This window comes from Puma concolor, chromosome C1, assembly GCF_028749965.1.
Source record: "Puma concolor isolate L17-30 chromosome C1, mPumCon1.1.hap2, whole genome shotgun sequence".
In the NCBI taxonomy this organism is placed as follows: Eukaryota; Metazoa; Chordata; class Mammalia; order Carnivora; family Felidae; genus Puma; species Puma concolor.
The window spans coordinates 162,773,082-162,794,422 of NC_141674.1; the positions used below are offsets into that span (position 1 = coordinate 162,773,082).

At 39.2% G+C, this 21,341-nt stretch overlaps 1 protein-coding gene and 1 long non-coding RNA gene across 13 annotated transcripts in view; one reads left to right on the top strand and one right to left on the bottom strand.

Annotated features, from left to right (window-relative positions):
- The window catches only part of MAP3K20 (mitogen-activated protein kinase kinase kinase 20), a 188,067-nt gene that overhangs the window by 129,720 nt on the left and 37,006 nt on the right, over nucleotides 1–21,341 (top strand). For all 4 annotated transcript variants that reach the window (XM_086718921.1, XM_086718922.1, XM_086718919.1 and 1 more), the window contains exons 10-11: nucleotides 1,729–1,835; nucleotides 10,243–10,378. In XM_086718921.1, coding sequence (XP_086575047.1) covers nucleotides 1,729–1,835; nucleotides 10,243–10,378 — 243 coding nt within the window. The remainder of the gene's footprint in view (nucleotides 1–1,728; nucleotides 1,836–10,242; nucleotides 10,379–21,341) is intronic.
- Nucleotides 1–21,341, bottom strand: part of LOC147578532 (uncharacterized) — a 139,813-nt gene that overhangs the window by 24,286 nt on the left and 94,186 nt on the right. For 4 of the 9 annotated variants that reach the window (XR_015255315.1, XR_015255314.1, XR_015255320.1 and 1 more), the window contains exons 8-11: nucleotides 15,221–20,664; nucleotides 11,476–11,625; nucleotides 8,278–8,360; nucleotides 4,167–5,472 (exon numbers count right to left, since the gene is read on the bottom strand). This is a non-coding gene — a long non-coding RNA (uncharacterized LOC147578532). Of the gene's footprint in view, nucleotides 1–4,166; nucleotides 5,473–8,277; nucleotides 8,361–10,660; nucleotides 11,626–14,345; nucleotides 20,665–21,341 lie in introns of those variants that run through there. The other 5 variants (XR_015255322.1, XR_015255319.1, XR_015255321.1 and 2 more) reach the window with 5 other exon arrangements.

The following is a 21,341-nucleotide window of genomic DNA, read 5'->3' on the forward strand; positions in this document are numbered from 1 at the left end:
TAAACTGGCATTTCTAAATAAGAAAAGAATAAAGCCCGGAGTTTGATAGGAATATCTTACTCTCGTGTGATAAAACATATTGAAAGGTTTAAGAGCCTTGCCCCTGATTTAGTAACTTGCTTCCCGTGTGACACTGGGCAATCCATATTTTTCTGAGATTTTCCTTATCTACAAAATGGAGATAATAAATAATGTATATAAATGCTTAATAAATGGCCCTAGGTGTAATTTTTTTAATGTAAGCAAAACCTACGTGAATACTAAAGGGAATGTAGGCCTGGGCCAAATACTGTATTCTGCAATCAGAATATCTATAAACCATCATCACCACGAAATTCTATATTGTTGTTGTTTTTCAAACGTTCACTTTGATAATTTCCATCTAATTGTGTATTCTACCTATAAAATTAAGGTTTTTCTAGGGGTACTTGTCACCTACTTACAAAAGAGTTTTACTTTATTTCAAGAATGATTAAATGTAGGGAAAAATATTCTTAGCCTCTCACTGCTTTTCCATGCAAAATGAAAATCCTGTATTATATAATTAGTTCCTGTGCAAACAATTAAAACATTTTTCCTTTTACAGCTGACACGTGGTAGGAGAAATTAAAATAGGAATAAAGTTAAGACTGTATTTTTCAAACTTCCTACTTAAGGCATTTTCTTCTTTGCTTATTACAAGGCTTACTGTGTGTCAGCGACACTTAGCTACTTAGGCCCTCTTCTTACACACACACATACAGGCACACACGCCCTTAAAAGAATACAATGAAGGCAGAATTCAGAATGAATAGCCCAGTTTTATATTCCTGAGAAGTAGAAAAATTGTCTTTCTTAAGGTAGGAAGCACTCAAGTCCTAAGAGCAAGCCACCTCAACGTTGTTCCTTCTTGTTTTTGTGCTCCTAAATTAAAATGCATGTTTTAATTGCTGCAACTGTAATTTGCTCAGAAATGGTGTAATTATGAGGCATGATGAAGACAGAATGTGCATCATCCTTTTGTTATCGTTCTCCATTTTTGTTTTAACCTTTTGTCTCAGCCTTGGCTAGAGTCTAAGGCAACAGACAAGTGTGGTTACCGCTAAAGAAATGTGCCGAACCACCACTTTTTCAATCCTAGTAAACTGTGCGTTAGAGCTTCCCGCTTCCCAAACTAGTTACGATGTGGAGTCAGCACTGCAGACAATGAAGTCATAATGACTTTAAAATGGGGGGCTTTTTCTATCAGCAAGTGGTTGAGGAAATTTTAGTAGTTCTAACAGAGGAAGTAGCTTCTCCCCCAACATTGTAAGAATGTTCAAACATACAGAAAAGTTGATTGAATTTTATGGCGAACACTGGTAGACCTGTCACCCAGACTCCACCATTACCTTTTACTAAACTTGCTGTATCACAAAGATTTTTAAAGGATTTAACTTTTCCCTTTTAGGACTCCTTAATCCTACCCAAAAGAGAACTCGTACTTTCCGTACCTAGAGAAAAACTGTAATTATTCCAGCCTTAGGCCACATGATAGAAAAATGACGAGACTATTCTTATAATTTATTGAAAATAAGGAATATGGTTCCCTTAAACCTGAGTAGTCAGACAGTTGTAATAACTAAGTCAGGACACGGCATGCTATTTTATTTTGTTATGGTATGTCAAGCTTATTTTTTTGCTTATGGATTTTCTCTTAAAGACCTACTTTCTTAAGTGCCAACAAGTTTATTATTTTCTCTTTTTCAGAAACGGCCATCTTTCAAGCAAATCATTTCAATTCTGGAGTCCATGTCAAATGATACTAGCCTTCCTGACCAGTGTAACTCATTCCTGCACAACAAGGCAGAGTGGAGGTAGGTAAGCCTTGCACCAAGTCATGGCCTCTGACTTTAAAAGATCGGCCTCTGGCTTTAAAAGATCGGGCCCAGCTCCACTGAAGAAGAAAACCAGTGAACTTGATGACACTCTAGAGTTTTGTTTTTTATGTTAAAATTTTTTGGAGATCTAGTAAGTCCTCCATTGCATACGTCTAAGTATTTGGAAAGACTATTACAATCATATCTCCTGAGACCGAAGACAGTTACCAGACATTTCTCTGTACCATACACTCTGTATTAGGAAGTCTTGGCATCTGTCCAGTGAGAAATGAAAATATTATTTGCCTAGGAGTTTGCAGAGTACTGGATGTGTTGATGGAGGAGGTAGGGAGACTATAAAAACACTTTTAAAAGAAAACTATTGATGTTATGAATCCTACTAAATTTTGTCAAGTGGAAAGCAAACTTAATAATGAGAGAATTGTAATGTGTGAGTGGAAGGAGCAAGCCCAGGATGAGACAGTTGAGCCAGGTCACGTGCTGCAGTTATATAAATAGCATGTTTGGGAGCTGACATTATTCCTCCCTGACTCAGCAGAGATTTAAGTAACTTATCTCTGCTCCTGATAGCCTTGGCGGTAACGTGACGCCTTACGCCACCTGCTGATGCCCAATGAATACTGCATGCACCTTGGAAACATCGAGTTGTTCACTCCTGTTCTTAGACGTTTCCTTGGGCTTTCTGTATGATTGTTTTACAGTAACCTTATTGGTTTTTATTCTTTTGAAATCTCTATCTGAGGCCAGTGAGTTAAGTTAGTTTTTATTTAGGGAAACAAAAGTCATACTCTCTGCTCGAATGTAGGTATGAGGGGGTTTCGTTCTGGACTTAAATAATTAACAAAACATGTAAGTTAATACTTGTTTCCTACAGTAAGAGACCAGCACAAATTAATCAGATCACTCTTGTTTCAAATCCGTGTAAGGGATTACTCTAGTATAAAGGTCAATGCTGCACAAGACTCAGGAGACCCTTTGCACTCTGACCTCAGCAGCCTTACCGTAAGAGCATAGTTCTGCCTCTTAATTTCTGGCTTTTAGTCCCTCAGTAGATGCATACTTCTTCCTTGTTCAGAGTCCTTGCAAATGCAGTTTCTTCTATATAAAACGCGTCCCTTTCGGCAGCATACCACCCTTGACACCCACATCTAGCTTGGCTCCTAGTCATCATTTAGATAGCAACTGAAATAACGTGTATTTAAGGAAGTGTTTCTGACCCTAGATCAGATGAGGTTCTACTTTATGTGCCCTGAGAGCATCTCCTTTAGAACCTCTACTGCTATTGGAATTAATAAGTAATTCTGTAGTTTGCTGTTTTATCTGTATCTCTCTGGCTGAAATGTAAAAGGATCAGATAATCTCTTTTGTTGATTACTATACCTACAGCATCTAGAATGGGCCTTGAACACAGCAGTTGCTCGATAAATATTTGGGGAGGGAAACACCATGGTGGCAGCAACAGTAAAAGACATTATGATATCATACAAGAGAATATAAATATGTAAGCTGATTTATTGACAGCTGATTTATTGACAGGTGTGTTTCTTACACTCATTCATTCACATACTCCAGAACCTCTGCCGAGGCAAGGCGCTCTTGTGTTGTGCCATGGTGATGAGCAGAACAGCCCTAGTGCATATGGAGTAGAGGGTCTAGCGTTGAACTACTGACTATAGATGCACAAGCAACTTATTATTACTACTTTGATAAGAATTATGACAGAGAATTAGTGGACATCTGAGAGTATGCAACCATGAAATCTAGTCTGACGAAATAATAAAAGGATTTCCTGAGGAGATGCTGTTTGATCTGTTATCCAAAAGACTAGTGGGATTTTAAAATTAGTGTATTATAATAGCCTTGAGATATGATACTAAAACTATGCCAACAACATCAGAAAATAGGGGGACAGTTGGTAAATCTTCCATAGAAAAATGTAAAAACCTCCTTTTGGCAAAAGTAGTGCCCACCGTAAACTTCCAGGACAAATGCCACACTGCCGTAACTTCTTTCCCCCTAGATAGTAGCTTGGCAGTTCCGGAAGTTTTTGGTCTCAGGACTCCATTACACTCTGAAAAACTATTGAGGACTACAAAGAGCTTCAGTTGCAGTGAGTTAGATCTGTCAGTATTTACCACATTCAGAATTAGAACTGAGAAAGAATTTAAGTATGTAGCTCTTGATTCATTTAAGTAACAATTTAAATCCTGTCTCTGCACTCAGCCTGCGGCACTGGCACATATCGTGAAGCCTCTGGAAGGGTCTGTGCACTTGTGAGAGAATGAGAAAAGGCACGTCATGTCTTAATGTTGTTCTGAAAACCACTTTAATCTCTTCGATCCTTTGAAAAGCTCCCACGGGCCCCCAGATCACACTTGGAAGACTACGGTGGTAGACAGAGTTACTGCCTTTAAAATAACATTTTAATTATATCATTCTAAAGGACATGAAAGGCATTTCACAAAAGGAGAACTCAAATGGCCAGTAAACATATGAAAATATTTAACCTCACGTACAATCAAGCAACTATAAGGGGACATAATTCATTTGCCAGATTGGCAAAAATCTACATCATGAAAATATCCAGCATAATAAACTTTCTAGTACATTGCTGGTGAAACTACTACCTTTTTGGAGGACAGTCTGGCAGTATAGATCGGCTGCCTCCACTCCACCACTGCCACTCCATTCCTGAGGAAATGAAAGGCTATACAAGAATGTACAGATATGCGCTTATCACAGCGTCATTTAGAATTGTAAATTAGAAAGGGCATAAGGTGCAATAGATTTTTGGTTTTTTGTGATTTTTATGGTTTGAACAACTGATGCTATCTCCATATACAGAATAGATGGAGCCATTTATGATAATACAGATCTGATAAATGACTTACAAATAGAGGCTAGGGTCCAGTATGATTAGAATGATTGCATTTTTTGTACTATAAACATTTACGTTTAGATGGTATGTGTACCTAAAAGTATCAAAAGGTCAGTGACACCAGTGGATAATTAAATTTGGGGAGAGTGTTTTCTATTTGGATAGCTTTATTTTCTACAAACCTGGATGGCTGAATAATAAATTTTTTTAAATGTCTAAAGATGAAAAGATGAGGGAAATAACATTGGTAATACATTAATGTGTTTTAGTAAAAAGCAAGCAGTTGCTTAGCTGGCTTCCTCCCTGGCTCCTTTGAGAAACCAGTTGATCCTGAGAGCTGGTGAGAGACTATGTTTCTTTACCTGAACCCTTAAACCAGTCTAAGAAGTAGCAGGGCTGTTTTATCTGAACGTGGCAATTGGTTAAAACCAGAGGGAATAATATTAGAGTAACAACACACACAACTGCCATTTATTATATTCTCACCAGATGCTCGTACTTTATCTGCATTATCTTTTTTTAATCCATACGGCAATCCTGACTTCTGTCACAGAGCAAAATGAGATGGATGGACATGTTAGGTCACCTGCCCAAGATTACACTAAGAGCCAGTACCAGAACCCACGTGGTCTGGTCCCACAGGCCTGCTGTGGTGCGCGCTCTGCGCAGCGCTGCTCCCGGACCGTGGCCGGCGCCATACCATCCGGTCATGACCATGCAGAGTTCACTTGATTCCTTTGAGCAAAGAGAAATACGAGAGCGTGATTGTTCTAGGTTATGATCAAGGCAAAAACATCCCACTCTGTCCCACATACCAAAAAGAATCAAATGCTTTGTCACATCATCTGGATATTTCAAAGGGCAACACATTCAGACTGTCCTCTTTCTCCTGACTTTTGTCTTGTGTCTGAAACCACATGACTGCTGTTGAAAGCATGTGTAGGACATCTTGTGTTTCTGGGAAATGCTTGTTTTGTGGTAGAGCTTCCTTACACATAGACCAGATGAAACATTCTGTTTTAGAAAATTAAATGATTTTTATTACAATTCTAAATTTTATATTTAGTTTTGTTTTTTGAGAGAGAGAGAGACTAGGGGAGGGGCAGACAGAGAGGGAGAGAGAGACAGAGAGGGAGAGAGAGAATCTTAGGCAGGCTGTACACCCAGCATGGAGACTGATGCGGGGCTCTCTCTCACAACCGTGAGATCATGACCTGAGCCGAAATCAGGAGCTGAACACTAAACCGAATGAGCTATCCAGTTGCCCCTTAAAATTCTTTTTAAAGCTAGGTTATTTAAAACCATATAAACTATGTTCTTTCCAGGGTGCCTGGGTGGCTCAGTCGGTTAAGCATATGACTCTGGCGCAGGTCATGATCTCGCAGTTTGTGGGTTTGAGTCACACGTCGGGCTCTGTGCGGACAGCTCAGAGCCTGGAGCCTGCTTCAGATTCTGTGTCTCCCTCTCTGTCTCTCTAAACATTAAAAAAAATTTTTTAGGTGAACTATGTTCTTTCTTTTGATCTAATAGATGATAGGAAAGAAATCTACAGTCAGATATTTCCTTGTTCGTATCTTCAGCTTGTTTCTCCTACTATTGATTTATTAGCAATAACAGCCATGATCATTAAGAACAGGAAATGTGTCACCCTGTTGCTCATGTTTGCAATTTTCATTGCCCCACATAACTGCCTTGTAATCGGCACTGAGTGAGCTGTGTGGCGCTGTGAGGCATGTTCAGATCTGTGTCTCTTGGCGGAATACTTTGCTGATTGTATTCCTCCCTTGTGATCAGAATACCCCCACCGTGGCACACCTTGTTAAAAACAAGAAATGGGCATCTGGGTTGGTTAAGCGTCTGACTTCAGCTCAGGTCATGATCTCAAGGTTTGTGAATTCGAGCCCCACGTCGGGCTCTGTGCTGATAGCTCTGAGCCTGGAGCCTGCTTTGGATTCTGTGTCTCCCTCTCTCTCTGCCCCTTCCTGGCTCGCTCGCTCTCTCAAAAATAAACATTAAATAAAAACAAAAAACAGGGTCACCTGGGTGGCTCAGTGGGTTAGGCATCTGAGAATTTCAGCTCAGGTCATGATCTCACGGTTCATGGGTTTGAGCCCCAATGGGGCTCTGTGCTAACAGTGTGGAGCCTGCTTAGGATTCTCTGTCTCTCTCCTCCCTCTCTGCTCCGGCCCTGTTAGCACTCTGTCTCTCAAAAGTACATAAACACATTAAAAACAATAAAACCAAAAAACAGATAAGGAAATTTAATCTTTGCGATCTGGATATTAGCACAAATCCTTTAATATATAACACTAGTATTCATATTATTTACTTACCATCATATATATAATATAGCTATTTTTACAAATTGACCTTGAAAAGATAATTACATTTCACTATTTTTGGCATGTGAAAAATTGATACTAGTGGAAGTCAACCTTAATTGGATTTGGGTTAAGAGAAAAACCATCACTTTCATCAACTAGAACACTTAAACTTTTAAAAACACCTATGTTTATAGAATAAGAAGGTTATATACATACATCAATAGATGCACTCAGTGCAAAAGAATCCATTAACAACACGGGGAGCGGGGTCATTGCGTCCCTCATGGTACATAACTTCCCACACTCCCTGCAGAAGCGGGGCGCCTGGGGCAGGGAGTAGTGTTGGGAAGTGCTGAGCCTGAGGAGCCGGGTTGAGGAAGCAGATTTTACTCAGTGTTTGTTTTTCTGTGTCACAGCTTCCAGCTTACTTAACCATTGGTCTGTTTTCCAGAAGGGCTCAAACTCACAGTTGGCTCCCAGAGCTGAAACTTGAGATGAACCCTTGCCTAAATTACAAGTGAAATTGAACGTGCTGGCCGCTTACCCCTGACCAGAGTATCCGTGCGATCATTCTCTTGGGCAGGGGTGTGGTGTGGCCTGCTGGAGGCACTGCACAGACAGCAGCCCAGCTCCCCCCACCACCTGCCACTGAGTGCCCCCCTCTCTGCTGCCTCCTCTCCTCACCCTCTGACCCCTTCAGTTCCCCAAGATGGCTCACTTTCACTTTCTTTGTTATAAAAGTTTAACCTAAGGTTTCCCACATTGATTTTTTTCCCTCAAATTTCCATTTGAAAAATAAACACACACTTATTTATGAATGGGCATAATCTTTTTGTCAGAAACATCAGGGATAAAATGTGGACTTGATGATAGTGATAATTCTGAAAGATTGCTGATTTTGGTGCCTTTCTTCAGGTAGTGTGACTGTTCTTATGTTCTATAATTTTCAAATGACACCAATAAGAGGAATGGAGTGTCGACGGCAGGTGCTTTTACACTAACTTGCTAACTCCCTGGCTCTGAGGTTCTTTTCAGATAACCAGAGAAGTCCAGTGTTGTACCCAAATCCAGACCCACCTCAGTAGCTGTTCCCTGTCTTAGATGTTGCCAAATAATACCTAGGACTTTTTTTTTATGTTTGTTTATTTTGAGAGAGAGAGAGAGAGAGAGAGAGAGAGAGAATCCCAACCAGACTCCATGCTGTGGCAGCACTTACCAGCTAATAACCAGTCAGCTGTCTCCAGGCCTTTCAGAAACTCAAGGGAAGGAACTTCCAGCTCTCAGAGCACAGTGACAGGCCTGAAGGAAGAAAATGGCTTGTACTGAGCCATGTCATCAACAGTTCATTTTCTACAAAGGTTTCTATAACTGAACATATTCTAAGTAGTGAGGTTGATTGGCCTATAGAGACTAAGGAGGAAACTTTAAAAAAATTATTAGACTTCAAAAGAATCCTAGAGTTCATCTGATCCACACTTGTCGGATTATAAAAATTACCTGGGTTTTTAAAAAAACTTTTTAATGTTTATTTAGTTTTGAGAGAGAGAGAGAGAGACAGAACGTGAGTGGGGGAGGAGCAGAGAGAGAGGGAGACACAGAATCCAAAGCAGGGTCCAGGCTTTGAGCTGTCAGCACAGAGCCCAACGCGGGGCTAGAACCCGCGAACCGTGAGATCATGACCTGAGCCGAAGTTGGACGCTTAACCGACTGAGCCACCCAGGAGCCCCGGGTCTTTTATTAAATAATGGAAATTCCTAGTCCCTGCCCAGCCCTACTGAATCATAAGCTCTAAGGAAGGGTCCTAGGAATCTGTATTTTGTTGTGTATTTATTTGTTTTTTAAAAAGCTGCCCAGGTAGTTATTAGGATCAGGCAGTCTGGGGAACCCTGGTATAAGATAATCATCACCCCCTACAACTGAGAAAACTAGGTCAGATTAATCAATTGATTGAGTTACCCAGTCAGGGAATTAGGCTAACCTGAATTCATTAGGGACAGGATGTTGATCACCCAACCTGAACATCATTTTCCCCATCTCTATATATGGGATTAGTACCGGTTTCTTGGGGCTGTTATGAGAATAAGATGAGACATTGTGTAATAGTGCTTTCTAAACTATAAAGGGCTAGTTTAATGTCAGCATTCATTAAACAGCTAAACCAGGACACCAGTTCCATAGCTTAGGCTCTACTCTCGTGGGTCTTCAGTACTTTGTTAGGAAGTATTTTGAGCTGATTTTTCCAGACTAGAAACTACCTACAGATTTTTAAGGATGTGACAGATTTCTTATTCTCTGATAGTTTCCTGTTTGGTTTAGAAGCACAAGTTTTGCCAGACTCACAGAAATAAAGGATCAGATTTATGGTTACCAGAGTTGGTGGTGGGGACAAATAGGAGGAAGGTGACCAAAAGGTATAAACTTATACTGGGTGCCTCCGTCCGTTAAAGGTCCGACTCTTGGTTTCTGCTCAGGTCATACCTTACAAGTTCCTCAGTTCTTGGGATTCTCTCTCTCCCTCTCTGCCCCTCCCCCCACTTGCTTATGCACACTCTCTCTCAAAATAAAAAAGATATAAACTTCTAGTTACAAGGTAAGTCAGTCCAAGGACTATAATGTGCAACATGATGACTACAGTCTAATGTATCATATGTATGAAAGTTGTTTAGAGAGTACATCTGGAGAGTTCTCATCACAAGAAAATTTTTTTTTCTTTTTTTGCTTTCTCTATATGAGATGATGGATGCTAACTAAATTTATAGTGGGCATCATTTCACAGTATGTGTAAGTCAAACTATTATGCACTACACTGTAAACTTACACAGTGATATATGTCAATGATATCTCAATAAAACTGGCAAAAATCACAGTCTTTTATTCAGCCTTTCATTTTAGCCTTTTAAGTTTATTTTTGAGAGAGAGTGTGAGCAGGGGAGGGGCAGGGTAAGCGGGGTTGGGGGAGAGAACCCCAAGCAGACTCTGCACCATCAGTGGAGAGCCCTACGTGAGGCTGGATCTCACTACCATGAGATCTTGACCTGAGCCAAAATCAAGAGTCAGAGTCTTAACGACTGTGCCACCCAGGCACCCCAGCCTTTCACTTTCATTACACATTCTGATGGGCCACTAAGCATTTAATAACTCTTGAGCAAAGCTGAGACTTAAACCAGTCATCCCTGTGCAGGTGCGAAATTGAGGCAACTCTTGAGAGGCTGAAGAAACTAGAACGGGACCTCAGCTGTAAAGAGCAAGAGCTGAAAGAGCGGGAAAGACGTCTGAGGATGTGGGAGCAAAAGCTGACGGAGCAGTCCAACACCCCGGTGAGTGCTCCCCATGGGTGACTCGGCCCCCAGCTTAGAAGAGGCAGCATGGCGGCCCTCCCCTCCCCCACGGCCACCTCCCTCACTTCCTGCCTTATGCCTGCACGGTGAAGGGCCTGCGTTTACACTCAAGTAGCGCTCGGATCTCATTTCAATTAACAAAATGCCAGAAATTTAAAAGAAAAGCTTAGCCTATTTCTGGCCCTTTCTCTAAGTACTGTTATTCTGTCAGCGTGTTTGTATATTAGAATTACAAAAATAAAATGCAGTGTATTTTCGCACCATCTGTTAGATCCCCAGAACACGTGCCTAACGGCTGATTAACTCCATAGAGCCCATCAGGAATTAATAAGCGGAACGCCAAGGCAGCTCGCTGTCCAAGAGTCTCCATGTGGCAGAACTTAAGCAAGTTTTCCTTCTAAAAGAGAACAAACTTGGTGACATATCAACGACCAGCATTAATATTCCTTGCTCCATTTAGTGTTACAATCACTGCAGCAAAAGATTGGAAAAAGATGTCCCTTGTGACAAGCCTCTAATATTTACTACTTAAGAACTACCTTGTTTTTCTCCCAAGCTTTTTATTTAGAGGAAGATAAAAATTCTTCATAAGGATTTCACTATTTCTATATTTAGCTTATACTTATATATTGACATGATATATTAAAGTCTAACCAAATTTCAGGATTCTTCCCTATTTTGAATGGTTTATCATCTCAGGAATTTAGTAGATCATTGGCTTTTTTGGTTTTTTTAATGGGTAAAATTTGTCCACTTTATATATTTTTTTCTACCGTTTATTCATTTTTTGATAGAGACAGAGAGTGAGTGGGGTGGGACAGAGAGAGAGGGAGACAGAATCTGAAGCAAGCTCCAGGCTCTGAACTAACATCACAGAGCCTGATGCAGGGCTCGAACTCATGGACCACGAGATCATGACCTGAGCTGAAGTCGGACGCTTAACCGACTGAGCCACCCAGGTGCCCCAATATTTGTCCACTTTGAAAACCAAGTAATGGTAAGATTAAAAGTAAAATTATGTATTTTAAATTCATTTTTGATAGTTGCTGCGGTAATTTTACCCAAAAAATACTTACATGCTCTTCACTTGGTGATCTTCAAAAAGCTTTCCTATTTTTAAAAGCCTTAATCACCATTAAGCAGCCAGTGCCCAGTTGCAGAGTATCTTCCAATGTCTAAAGAATAACATAGTTTGCCTCCTTTTCCGGTTTATGTGGAAAAGCAACCTGATATACAAAAAAAGGGAAATACAATGAAGTTAAGTATTTATTATCAGATTTAACTTTTTCCAAAATGACTCTGGCCATCCACGGACTTCCAAAGCAAGAACTGAATTGCTATACATAAGACTGCCATGGGACATTAAAAAGGTACTACATTTCGTAAGTTCATTTGGCTCTCAAGAGGGAAGTCAAGTCTGGTTGAATTGGTATCAACAGGCGGACTCAGAAAGCATCACCCTAAGGGTCTGCTGGGAGCACGGCTTCTCCCAGAGCTGAGGAGAGGCAGACACATGGCTGTCTTCTGAAGGCTGAGAGGCGGTTTTTTTTTTTTAAAGTACATTGAAATCTTAAGCTATAAAGCACTGCATGGCTTGACTCTTTCTAAATGTAGCATTGTAAGAAAAAACTTTAAACTACCTATTACAGTATGCTTTAGAAGCTTTCTTTGGTTTATCGGCATTAATTTTGCTAAGAAATCATGGGCTGCCTTGCACACATTATTGCTATTAGTAACATAGTTGTGTAATAAATAATGAAACAGTAGGAGTGCTCAGTAGGTTGTATGCTTGCGTTTTAACTCCAGAAAACTTTCTGTAAAGGAACCGCTCTGAAGGCTACCGTCTAACAATGGACAGCATGAAGCATGATCTCAGAGTTTCTTCCTTTTTTTTTTTTTTTTTTTACCTATGAGGGCTAAGTTTTCTTTCTTACAGTACTTGCTTTTAATGTCTCTTCTGCTTAGAGCTCATATTTCTGAAGGAAAGAAAGTTTGTGCTCAGGTATTTTCTAAGTGGGTATTTTCTTTTATCCTCACATCAGTTTCTAGTTGACTTTAAATGAGGTTTCTGAGAGAAAGATGAAATAAACCTTTTAAAAAGGAAGTGGCTGGAGGTTTAGGTTTTCTGTCTGTAGCCTCATCTTAATTATAAAAGTTTAACATTTATGTAACTTCATAAAAAATAGTATTATTGGATTTATTTCAAGGAGGGATGCCATTTACTTTCCTGAAATTAAAACATTAGTTGAAGATATTAGAGAAGAGGAATTCTCCCATACAGAAATATAGACAGTGTTTGTTTTTTAATTATTGTTGCAGCTTGATGTAAAAATTTGATTTCTCTTAAACATCAAAGCTTATTTGAGAGACATCTGTTGAGAAGGCGAGGACAAAGCTCTCTAAAGAGAATCTAACAATTGAAAACAAATTTGAGAAGCTGCAAAGTTTGGCTGCAAGGAAAATAATATCCTGTTTCCAGTGTTAAAGGATCTAACACAATTTTTTCCTTCTTTATAATTGTATTTTTTAGCTGAAGCATGTGAAGTTCTTATTGATGTAACAACTCTGGAAATCTTTTCCTAATAGAGTAAGATATTTTTTAAAAGCCCAACTCCAGGGGGCGCCTGGTTGGCTGAGTCAGTAGAGCATCTGACTCTTGATCTCAGGGTCGTGAGTTTGAGCCCCGTGTAGGGTGTAGAGATTACTTAAAAAAATAAAACTTAAAAAAAAAAAAAAAAAAGAACCTCAACTCCAACTTCAGTTTAAAAATTAGGAAACTGGCCCTAAAAACCATATTTATACCCAGGATGTAAATCTGTGCACTATTTATCATAAATTTACCCATATTTGAACACCACCAAAAATATAAGCCTTAATTTGCTTATTTCTCAAAAGAAGAGGCAGTAACACTTTTCAGATCCTGACAGACTCCTGAAATGAGTAAGACCAGAATTTATGGGAATAGGTTAGTTGTTCAAAATCATGATGTAAGGTAGAAAATAGAGGTCTACCACTGTGAGAGGGGGAATTCCTAGAAAAAAGAGTTCTACTACAAGAAGGGCACTTAGAGAATAGAGCAAAAGGTAACAGTCTAAATTAGTACTAATTTTCTCTCCCCCAGATTTTCATATGTATTTATGTCCTTAAGTATTAGAGACAGATCTAGAATTTGTTCACTAAGTGAATTAATTATTTCATAAGTCAAGTAACTAGGTTTCTATCTGGTTGTAATAAATAATAAGCAGAAACTACTGAATCCTAGACTCCTTTTTAATTTAGAGTCAGATAGTAATCTAGATAGAAAGGAGATTGATGGCCCAGATTTCTGTAGAAGGGTATTGACTACTGAACTGTCTTTATGCTTCCTCTGAACTTGATCCTTTGGTACAAGGTTCCTTCATTTTTTACTTGAGATTTAATCTCTACTTAATTTCTTTTTTTTTTTTTTAATTTTTTTTTTTTTCCAACGTTTTTATTTATTTCCGGGACAGAGAGAGACAGAGCATGAACAGGGGAGGGGCAGAGAGAGAGGGAGACACAGAATCGGAAACAGGCTCCAGGCTCTGAGCCATCAGCCCAGAGCCTGACGCGGGGCTCGAACTCACGGTCCGCGAGATCGTGACCTGGCTGAAGCCGGACGCTTAACCGACTGCACCACCCAGGCGCCCCTACTTAATTTCTTTTTAATTTAATATTTAACGTTCTGTGTGCAAGTGAAATTGGAAAAAATTAAGAGGGATCCTAAAAACTGTTTTAAGCAAAATGAGGGCTTAAAACTTGCAACTTCCTTCCCATTTGAAATCTGGCCTGCTGTGGCGCTCTGCAAACTTTTGGTTGTGGTTTACTCTGTCATTTATAAATTATGGCAAATATGCTGGAGCCAAACCTGCCATTAAATACGTTTTTACAGGATTCCCTACATTCGTTTATTTCACTAATCATTTACCTTCTGTGCAGCACCCACTAATTTTGTGGTATCTGTTTCCTTTATTTAAATTGGTCCTAATTTCTCTTTTTGCTTCTGTCCTTTCTTCCCTCACGATAGCTTCTCTTGCCTCTTGCTGCAAGAATGTCTGAGGAGTCTTACTTTGAATCTAAGACAGAGGAGTCAAACAGTGCAGAGATGTCATGTCAGATCACAGCAACAAGTAACGGGGAGGGCCATGGCATGAACCAAAGTCTGCAGGCCATGATGCTGATGGGCTTTGGGGATATCTTCTCAATGAACAAAGCAGGAGCTGTGCTGCATTCTGGGATGCAGATAAACATGCAAGCCAAGCAGAATTCTTCCAAAACCACATCTAAGAGGAGGGGGAAGAAGGTCAACATGGCCCTGGGGTTCAGTGATTTTGACTTGTCAGAAGGTGACGATGATGATGATGATGATGATGATGATGACGGTGATGAGGAGGATAATGACATGGATAATAATAGTGAATGAAAGCAGACAGCAAAGTAAGAAAATTGAAAATGTTCGGCAAACCAAAAGAAACTTGCTACTCAGTCTGTACGAAAACCAATAAGGAGGTAGAAAAGTAAGCACGGAATGTTTAAGCCAATCACATTTCTATGACAGTCATTTCTTTAATGATTTTACTTTTTTTTTTTCCTGCTTACAGAAAAATGGGGGTGTGGGGGATGGTTAAGCCAGAAAGGTATATTTAATGAGTCAGCAAATGTGGTGCCTGATTATAGAAATTTGTGACTCTATTATACAATATAGTATTTTTCACAACTAATTATATTCTGGCTTTTTTTTTTCAAGCAAATACTTTATACTTTGATTTGATTTCATTTATTTAATTGCTTAAGAAAACTTACATTTTGAAAAAGCACTCTTAACTCCTAATTCTTCTTAGACACTGATTTTCTTGTAACACACTACATTTCTTTTTCTTCTGGCAATATGCTGTGCTGTCAGAAATAATTGAGAGTGACTACAAAATCCAACAATAAAAAAATTGAGATGAAAGGCGGCGATCACAAATACTTCAGAAATACCTAAATGCCAAGAATTTTCAATACTTAATAGCACAACTACTCACAGTAAAACCTGAGAGATGTTCTTAATAGTATACTGGAAGAAGAAATACTCTAATTTGAAACCAACAGCAGATGTTGCAGGCTTTCATGCCAGTGCTAGCCCTGGAAGCTTCTGAACAACACACGATCATCTGAGGCGTAGTTTATAAAAGAAGGGTATGGTCTTAAAGGGAAACTTACAGGCAGGGCAGCTCAAGTGCTAATACAGACCTGCTCTGCGCTGCCAGTAAGGATATACGCATGTTCTTTTTCCACAGGGGCATGATCATTCTGGGTTCTAAATATAGGCAGAGATGTTTTAAAGAGGGAACTAAATATATAAAGGGAAGAGCGAAGGTAAATTATATCTACTGAGACAGACGTGGAGGATGAAGGGTCCTTTTTAATTCAGATCCAGCCTCCCAGTGTTTTGGGTTTTTTTTTTTTTTTGACCTGGATTGAGCCACACTGGTGATAAATGGAAGTGAATGTAGGTGCCGTCTGAAAACCTAGTTCTCCAGAGAGAGGTTCTCAGAATGTTATCACATTTGTCAAAGCTATAAAACACTGTTTGAAAAAAACAAAACAAACTACAAAACATTTGTAGTCCTATATATACAAGAAAGGCAAAAGAATAAAAACTTTTTTCAGCCTATTTTGGAAAGAAGGGCCATTCATTTGACTATTAAACTAAAACACTTTTGGTAGTTCTTTTTATGGGGAATTTAAGAAAGGATATCATCATAGATATTATCTAATACTATTTCCAAGTATACTCAATCAGGAAAAGTCTCTGGAAATTTGAAGCATGACAGGCTTCTAATCCCTATTAACAGCTGAAAAATACCACAAAATGATCAGTACACTGTGCCAGCTTTATTTGGAGAAAAATAAGTATTAAAATGTCCTGGGGTGTGAAATGCAGAACAGTCTATATGCCATGGTGATAAAGAGAAGGATCTGTAGTCAAATTATGATTCAAAACTGCCGTGTAATCTGTTAGAAATTATTTAACCTGCGTATCTGTCTGCTCATTTTTGCCATGGGAATGGTAACAGTACCCACTTCAAAGGATTGCTGAAGGGATTAAATGAAATAATACATGTAAAGCACTTAACACAGAACCAGGCCCATGGGAAGTGGTCAGTTAACTTTAGCAAGTCTTCATTATGCCAGTGAAAAATAAGTGGTTACAGTAACCTGGAAAACTAAACTATCAATTTCAAGTAATACTTATTGAGTAGTAGGCGATGAAAGTTAAAGTAAACAGCTTTTGGGAAAGATGAAGAAAGCATTCTTAGAACGTAAACTATATAAACAAATTTAACCTGGTGTTCTTTGAAGACTACATACCTGAGGGGTTTGCAGGCCCTGCTACCACCCATAGACTAAGTAAAAACAGAATGAATAGGTAAGTCTTTCCCCTGGGAGATGGGTTCCCTCCATACCCAATCCAGTACACCTTCTGTCTATGCAGCCATTCACAGATGCACACTACACAGTGCTGCCGGCAAACAGGCACAAACCTCAACAGGTGTCCTGTCCGTGCGCAGACGAAAGAGGAGCACTCCTTGACTCAAGCTGAGCCCCTCAAGCTGAACATCTGGGAGCCAAGCAGAGGGGTGGTTTTCAACTCTTGACTTCCCAGCATGCCCTGGGGGCACTGTAGTCCAGCAACCTGGAGGAGAGAATCAAGGAGCAAGTAGTTAAAATTTTTTTTTAATGTTTATTTTTGAGAGAGAGAGAGACAGAATGCGAGTAGGTTGGGGGAGAGAGAGAGAGGGAGACACAGAATCCGAAGCAGGCTCCAGGCTCTGAACTGTCACCACAGAGCCCGTCGTGGGACTCGAACTCACAAGCTGTGAGATCATGACCTGAGCTGAAGTCGGACACTCAACCGACTGAGCCACCCAGGTGCCCCAAGTAGGAAGTAGTTTAAAAGCCTCTTGCACATCTTTCTAGAGAAAGATCAAGTCATTCCACAGATATTCATTGAGCCCCTTCTCTGTGCCAGGGACTGTTCCAGGGACCAGCTAGAGGGAGACCCTGGTGCTCATGGAGCACACCTGCTAGTGAGCAGAGATCCTGACAGTAAACAAAACAAGTGGGTTCTATAGTACGTAAACACTTGTTAAGTGCATGCTGAAAAACGGAGCAGGGGAAGAAGATGACACACGGAGGAATGTTGTGGGTTTTCAAGTGTGGTCGGACAAGGCCTCACTGATCAGGGAATGTCTGTGGGCTAATTTTGAGATCTGCGCACTTTATGTAAGAATGTAAACCCTGCCTCTCATTCAAGAATCCTCATCAACAAATTTAGAACATATAAACAGAATGAAACTGACATTTTTTTCTTAATTTACATATAAATCTATCGTAATTACACATAAAGTTTCGGTGCATTAATACAAGCAGCCAAATAGGGCTAGAAGAGAAAGGTAATAGGACTCTACTCAGACCTAGGGGTTACCGTTAATTAGGGAATATCTCCCTGATCTCTCCACTGCTGTCATCTTCCTTACCAGTATTCAGGGATTTAGGGTACAGCAGAATTGAAAACTTCAGTGATAAGCTTGAAATTGTTCTCCACTTGGAACTGTATTTTATTATAGGTAATTATCATACAGCATTACTTTATGTTTCAGATAAGTCCCTTTCTAGGGTTTTGAACATCCCTAAAGTCTAAATCCTATAAACAAAATTTTAAAGTGGTCTCACTCTATCTGTGAAGATTATTTAGAAGACTTTAGACTCTTATCACTTTTCAAAGGAACTGTTTATTATGCACATTTTATAATGATGTTAATTGTACAGCTTCTAATTCACTTTTCAAATCAGTTTTTCAAATGGCAAATTGTTGATGTTGGATTTATTTCCAATTACTTGACTTACAAAAGTGTATACTTATAAAGAAACACTAAGAAATTTAAAGATTCACAATAATAATTGAAACTCTAAATTGTCATAATTTTCAGAGTCCTACAACTGAAAATATAATTACTCTTTTTCATCTCTTTTTCTATATTCATAAAGTTGACGATCTAGAATTTGATGACTCTCTACCAGCCATTTTCGTCTTGGGCACCTAATGATGTTTGGGGGAGGGGGGAGGCTGGAGAATATTTTTGGTTGTCACAGTGACTGGGGTGTATTTAATGCCCAGTGCCAAAAATGGTAACATCCTGCATGCCAGGGACAGTCCCACCCAATAAAGAATTCCATTTACCAATAGCATTGTCCCTTTCCCCTTTAAGAAACTTGCTAAACCTGGCAGTTTTACAGTTCTGTATCAAATTTTTCTCCCTCAAAATTGCTCAAGTCAAAAGATGCATTTCTAAAATTACAACTACTGTACAATCTATAGTTTATAGGTTTGTGGCATTTATCTTAAATCCTCCCTTGTGGAAATGGTTTCTTTCCCCTTAAGAATGCTGGTGGAAACTTTATAAAACAGCAAAATTTACCTGGGGTGGGGGTTAGTGTCACTCTGTTACACCAATTCCAAAATAAGTAAAAAAGGAAAACATCACTGAGGGAGCTATAGTTCTTCAAAGCAGCCAGGTTAATTTAAAAGGGCTGTGTGTGTGTGTGTGTGTGTGTGTGTGTGAAGTAAAATCACATTTTAATATTTTACATTAATAACCAATGGGAAGAGTTGAAGGCACAAAGGACACTTGTTTTGGATCCTCTGGAAATGTTGAGGGCCAGTTTTTAGCCAGTGATGTTTAACATGCAGCAAATCTGTTAGATTTTAACACCAGCTGAGTTAATTCAAAATTGATTCCCATTAAAATCAAGGAATCAGACGTAAGATTTGGGAGAGATCCAGAATGACTTCTCCTAGAACTATGATGTACATAACTATTTTTCAGAGTTTTCATTGTAGTAAGAATTTCATGAAAGATCATTTTAAAAGCTATTCTGAGTTAAATATTGAGACTTTTTTGGGTTTTGATACGCTAGACTTGTTGCAGCATTTGAAAACTAGCACATTCTCTACCACATATGAGAGAGCATAATTTTTCTATAATCAGGCACCTTTTGCTGCTTTTGAGTAAGACTGTTTTCCTGTTTAGACTTTAAGCGTTGCCAGAAAGAACAATCTGTTCTGTTCTTTCAATTGTGGCCTAGCCTGATAGCTGTAGCATTTCTGTGATGAAAAAGGAGCGTGTACCAGGAAATCTGAAGGGCTAGCTAGCCATGTTCGTTTATGCTTCAGCTATCAGTTGCACACTATTGCCTATGAGGAGCTTTCTGGCATGTGATTATTGACTTTAAAACTAGTGTTTCAAGCACCTACATTAATTATTTTATATTGTGTGCAGAACAGTTTAACTTTTAATGTCAGATACAATACACTGCACATATTGCTTTTGCACTCTTTTAGAAATTTTGTACTAAATAATAGGAAATATTTATATTCTTTGAGTGTGAGCTTTGAATAGATGGCATTATCACTTTTTTTTTTTTTAACAAAACCTTTTTCTCAACTATTCTGTTGCAATGTTATTCTGAGCAAATCCTATGCCAAATATCTTGTATAATGTTTGTATGGGAGATTACATATCACTCGTGTGTGGTAAGACTACTCAGTTATTGATTTCATAGTTGGAATTTGATATTCCAGCACAAGTCCACAATGTATTCAGAAATCCAAGTTGGTGTCATACATTTCATTTTGATGTGAACTTTTCTTTGCTTTTTTCTTTGTTTTAAGACTCCATTTTGCAATAAACGTTTTGACAGTAAATCCCTTTGTTATGTGTTGCTGTGTATATCAGATCTTTGTTAGATGGGATTTCCCAACATCCTTGGAAGGAATCACGGTCACACGCATGCACATGAATGTGAGCTTTTCTCTCCTGAAATCAGTTGAGTGTAAATAATGAATTTGTAAAATGATGGGGCAGTCACGAGGTGGATTTTTTCTTATCCTCAAAAGAACAAAAGGCTTAGAACTCATGCTACAGCAGATACACTGACATGCTAAGAAGGTACAGAAAGCATAAAGGAAATGGTAAACCACTATGTGGCTAGAGATCATTAACTCTTACCCCCATCTTGCCAAATTCAAACTGTCTTGAAGCAGTGTCTGGCTCCAGCCTTCCTATCACTGATCTCTGCAAGCCTTGTGCAAGAATCCTGCCAGAGTGATTATCAAACTGAATCTATGCCTTTCCCTTGGCGTCCTCTTGACGAGCCACTCTAGGAGGGCAAGAGAGCTCTTCCCCTCTCCTTTTGACCTTAAAACCAAATATGATGGGTTTTGATTAGTTGTTTCATTTACAACCTTTATTCAAGAAATACTTAACGATTTTGCTTAGCACAACATTTGGGAATTGTATAAAAATCAAACCACCACATATCCCCCCACTCCCTATAGAGGCCAACCTTGATGCAGGGAAAGAGTTCTGTAAAGTCAGTCTGTTCCTTGAACTCATCAAAAAAGTTCCTTATTTCACATGTTTCCGTGATGGGAAAAGGGAATGACATGTTCCTGCAGCTGTATTCAGCTGCCCCATGAACAAATAAAATGTCATGTATATTCTTTGGTCAAATTCAGTTTTAGATTTTTCTTCCTCAAGTCATTTTCCTTTCTGCATTACTGAAGGTGAGTGCATGTGAAGATTCCTACCTATATCCAGTATCTCAGAGGAGGAGAGGGGCAATCCTGAGGGAACTGGGATACATGGGGGGTAGCAGAGTATATACAGACCGGTCGTGATTTATGCCCTTACAACTCAGCTAGAACACTCAAACTGTACACAATCAAATATATTGTAACTTGTGGGTTTACAACAAAAATTCTCATTGGCTCCCTAGAGATTTTTAATCATTGCCAGAGAGAATTTAGGCATTTTAAGCAAAGATGTTAAGCATTTCCCCTTTATCCTCCAATATACACACGCTGCATCCAGTG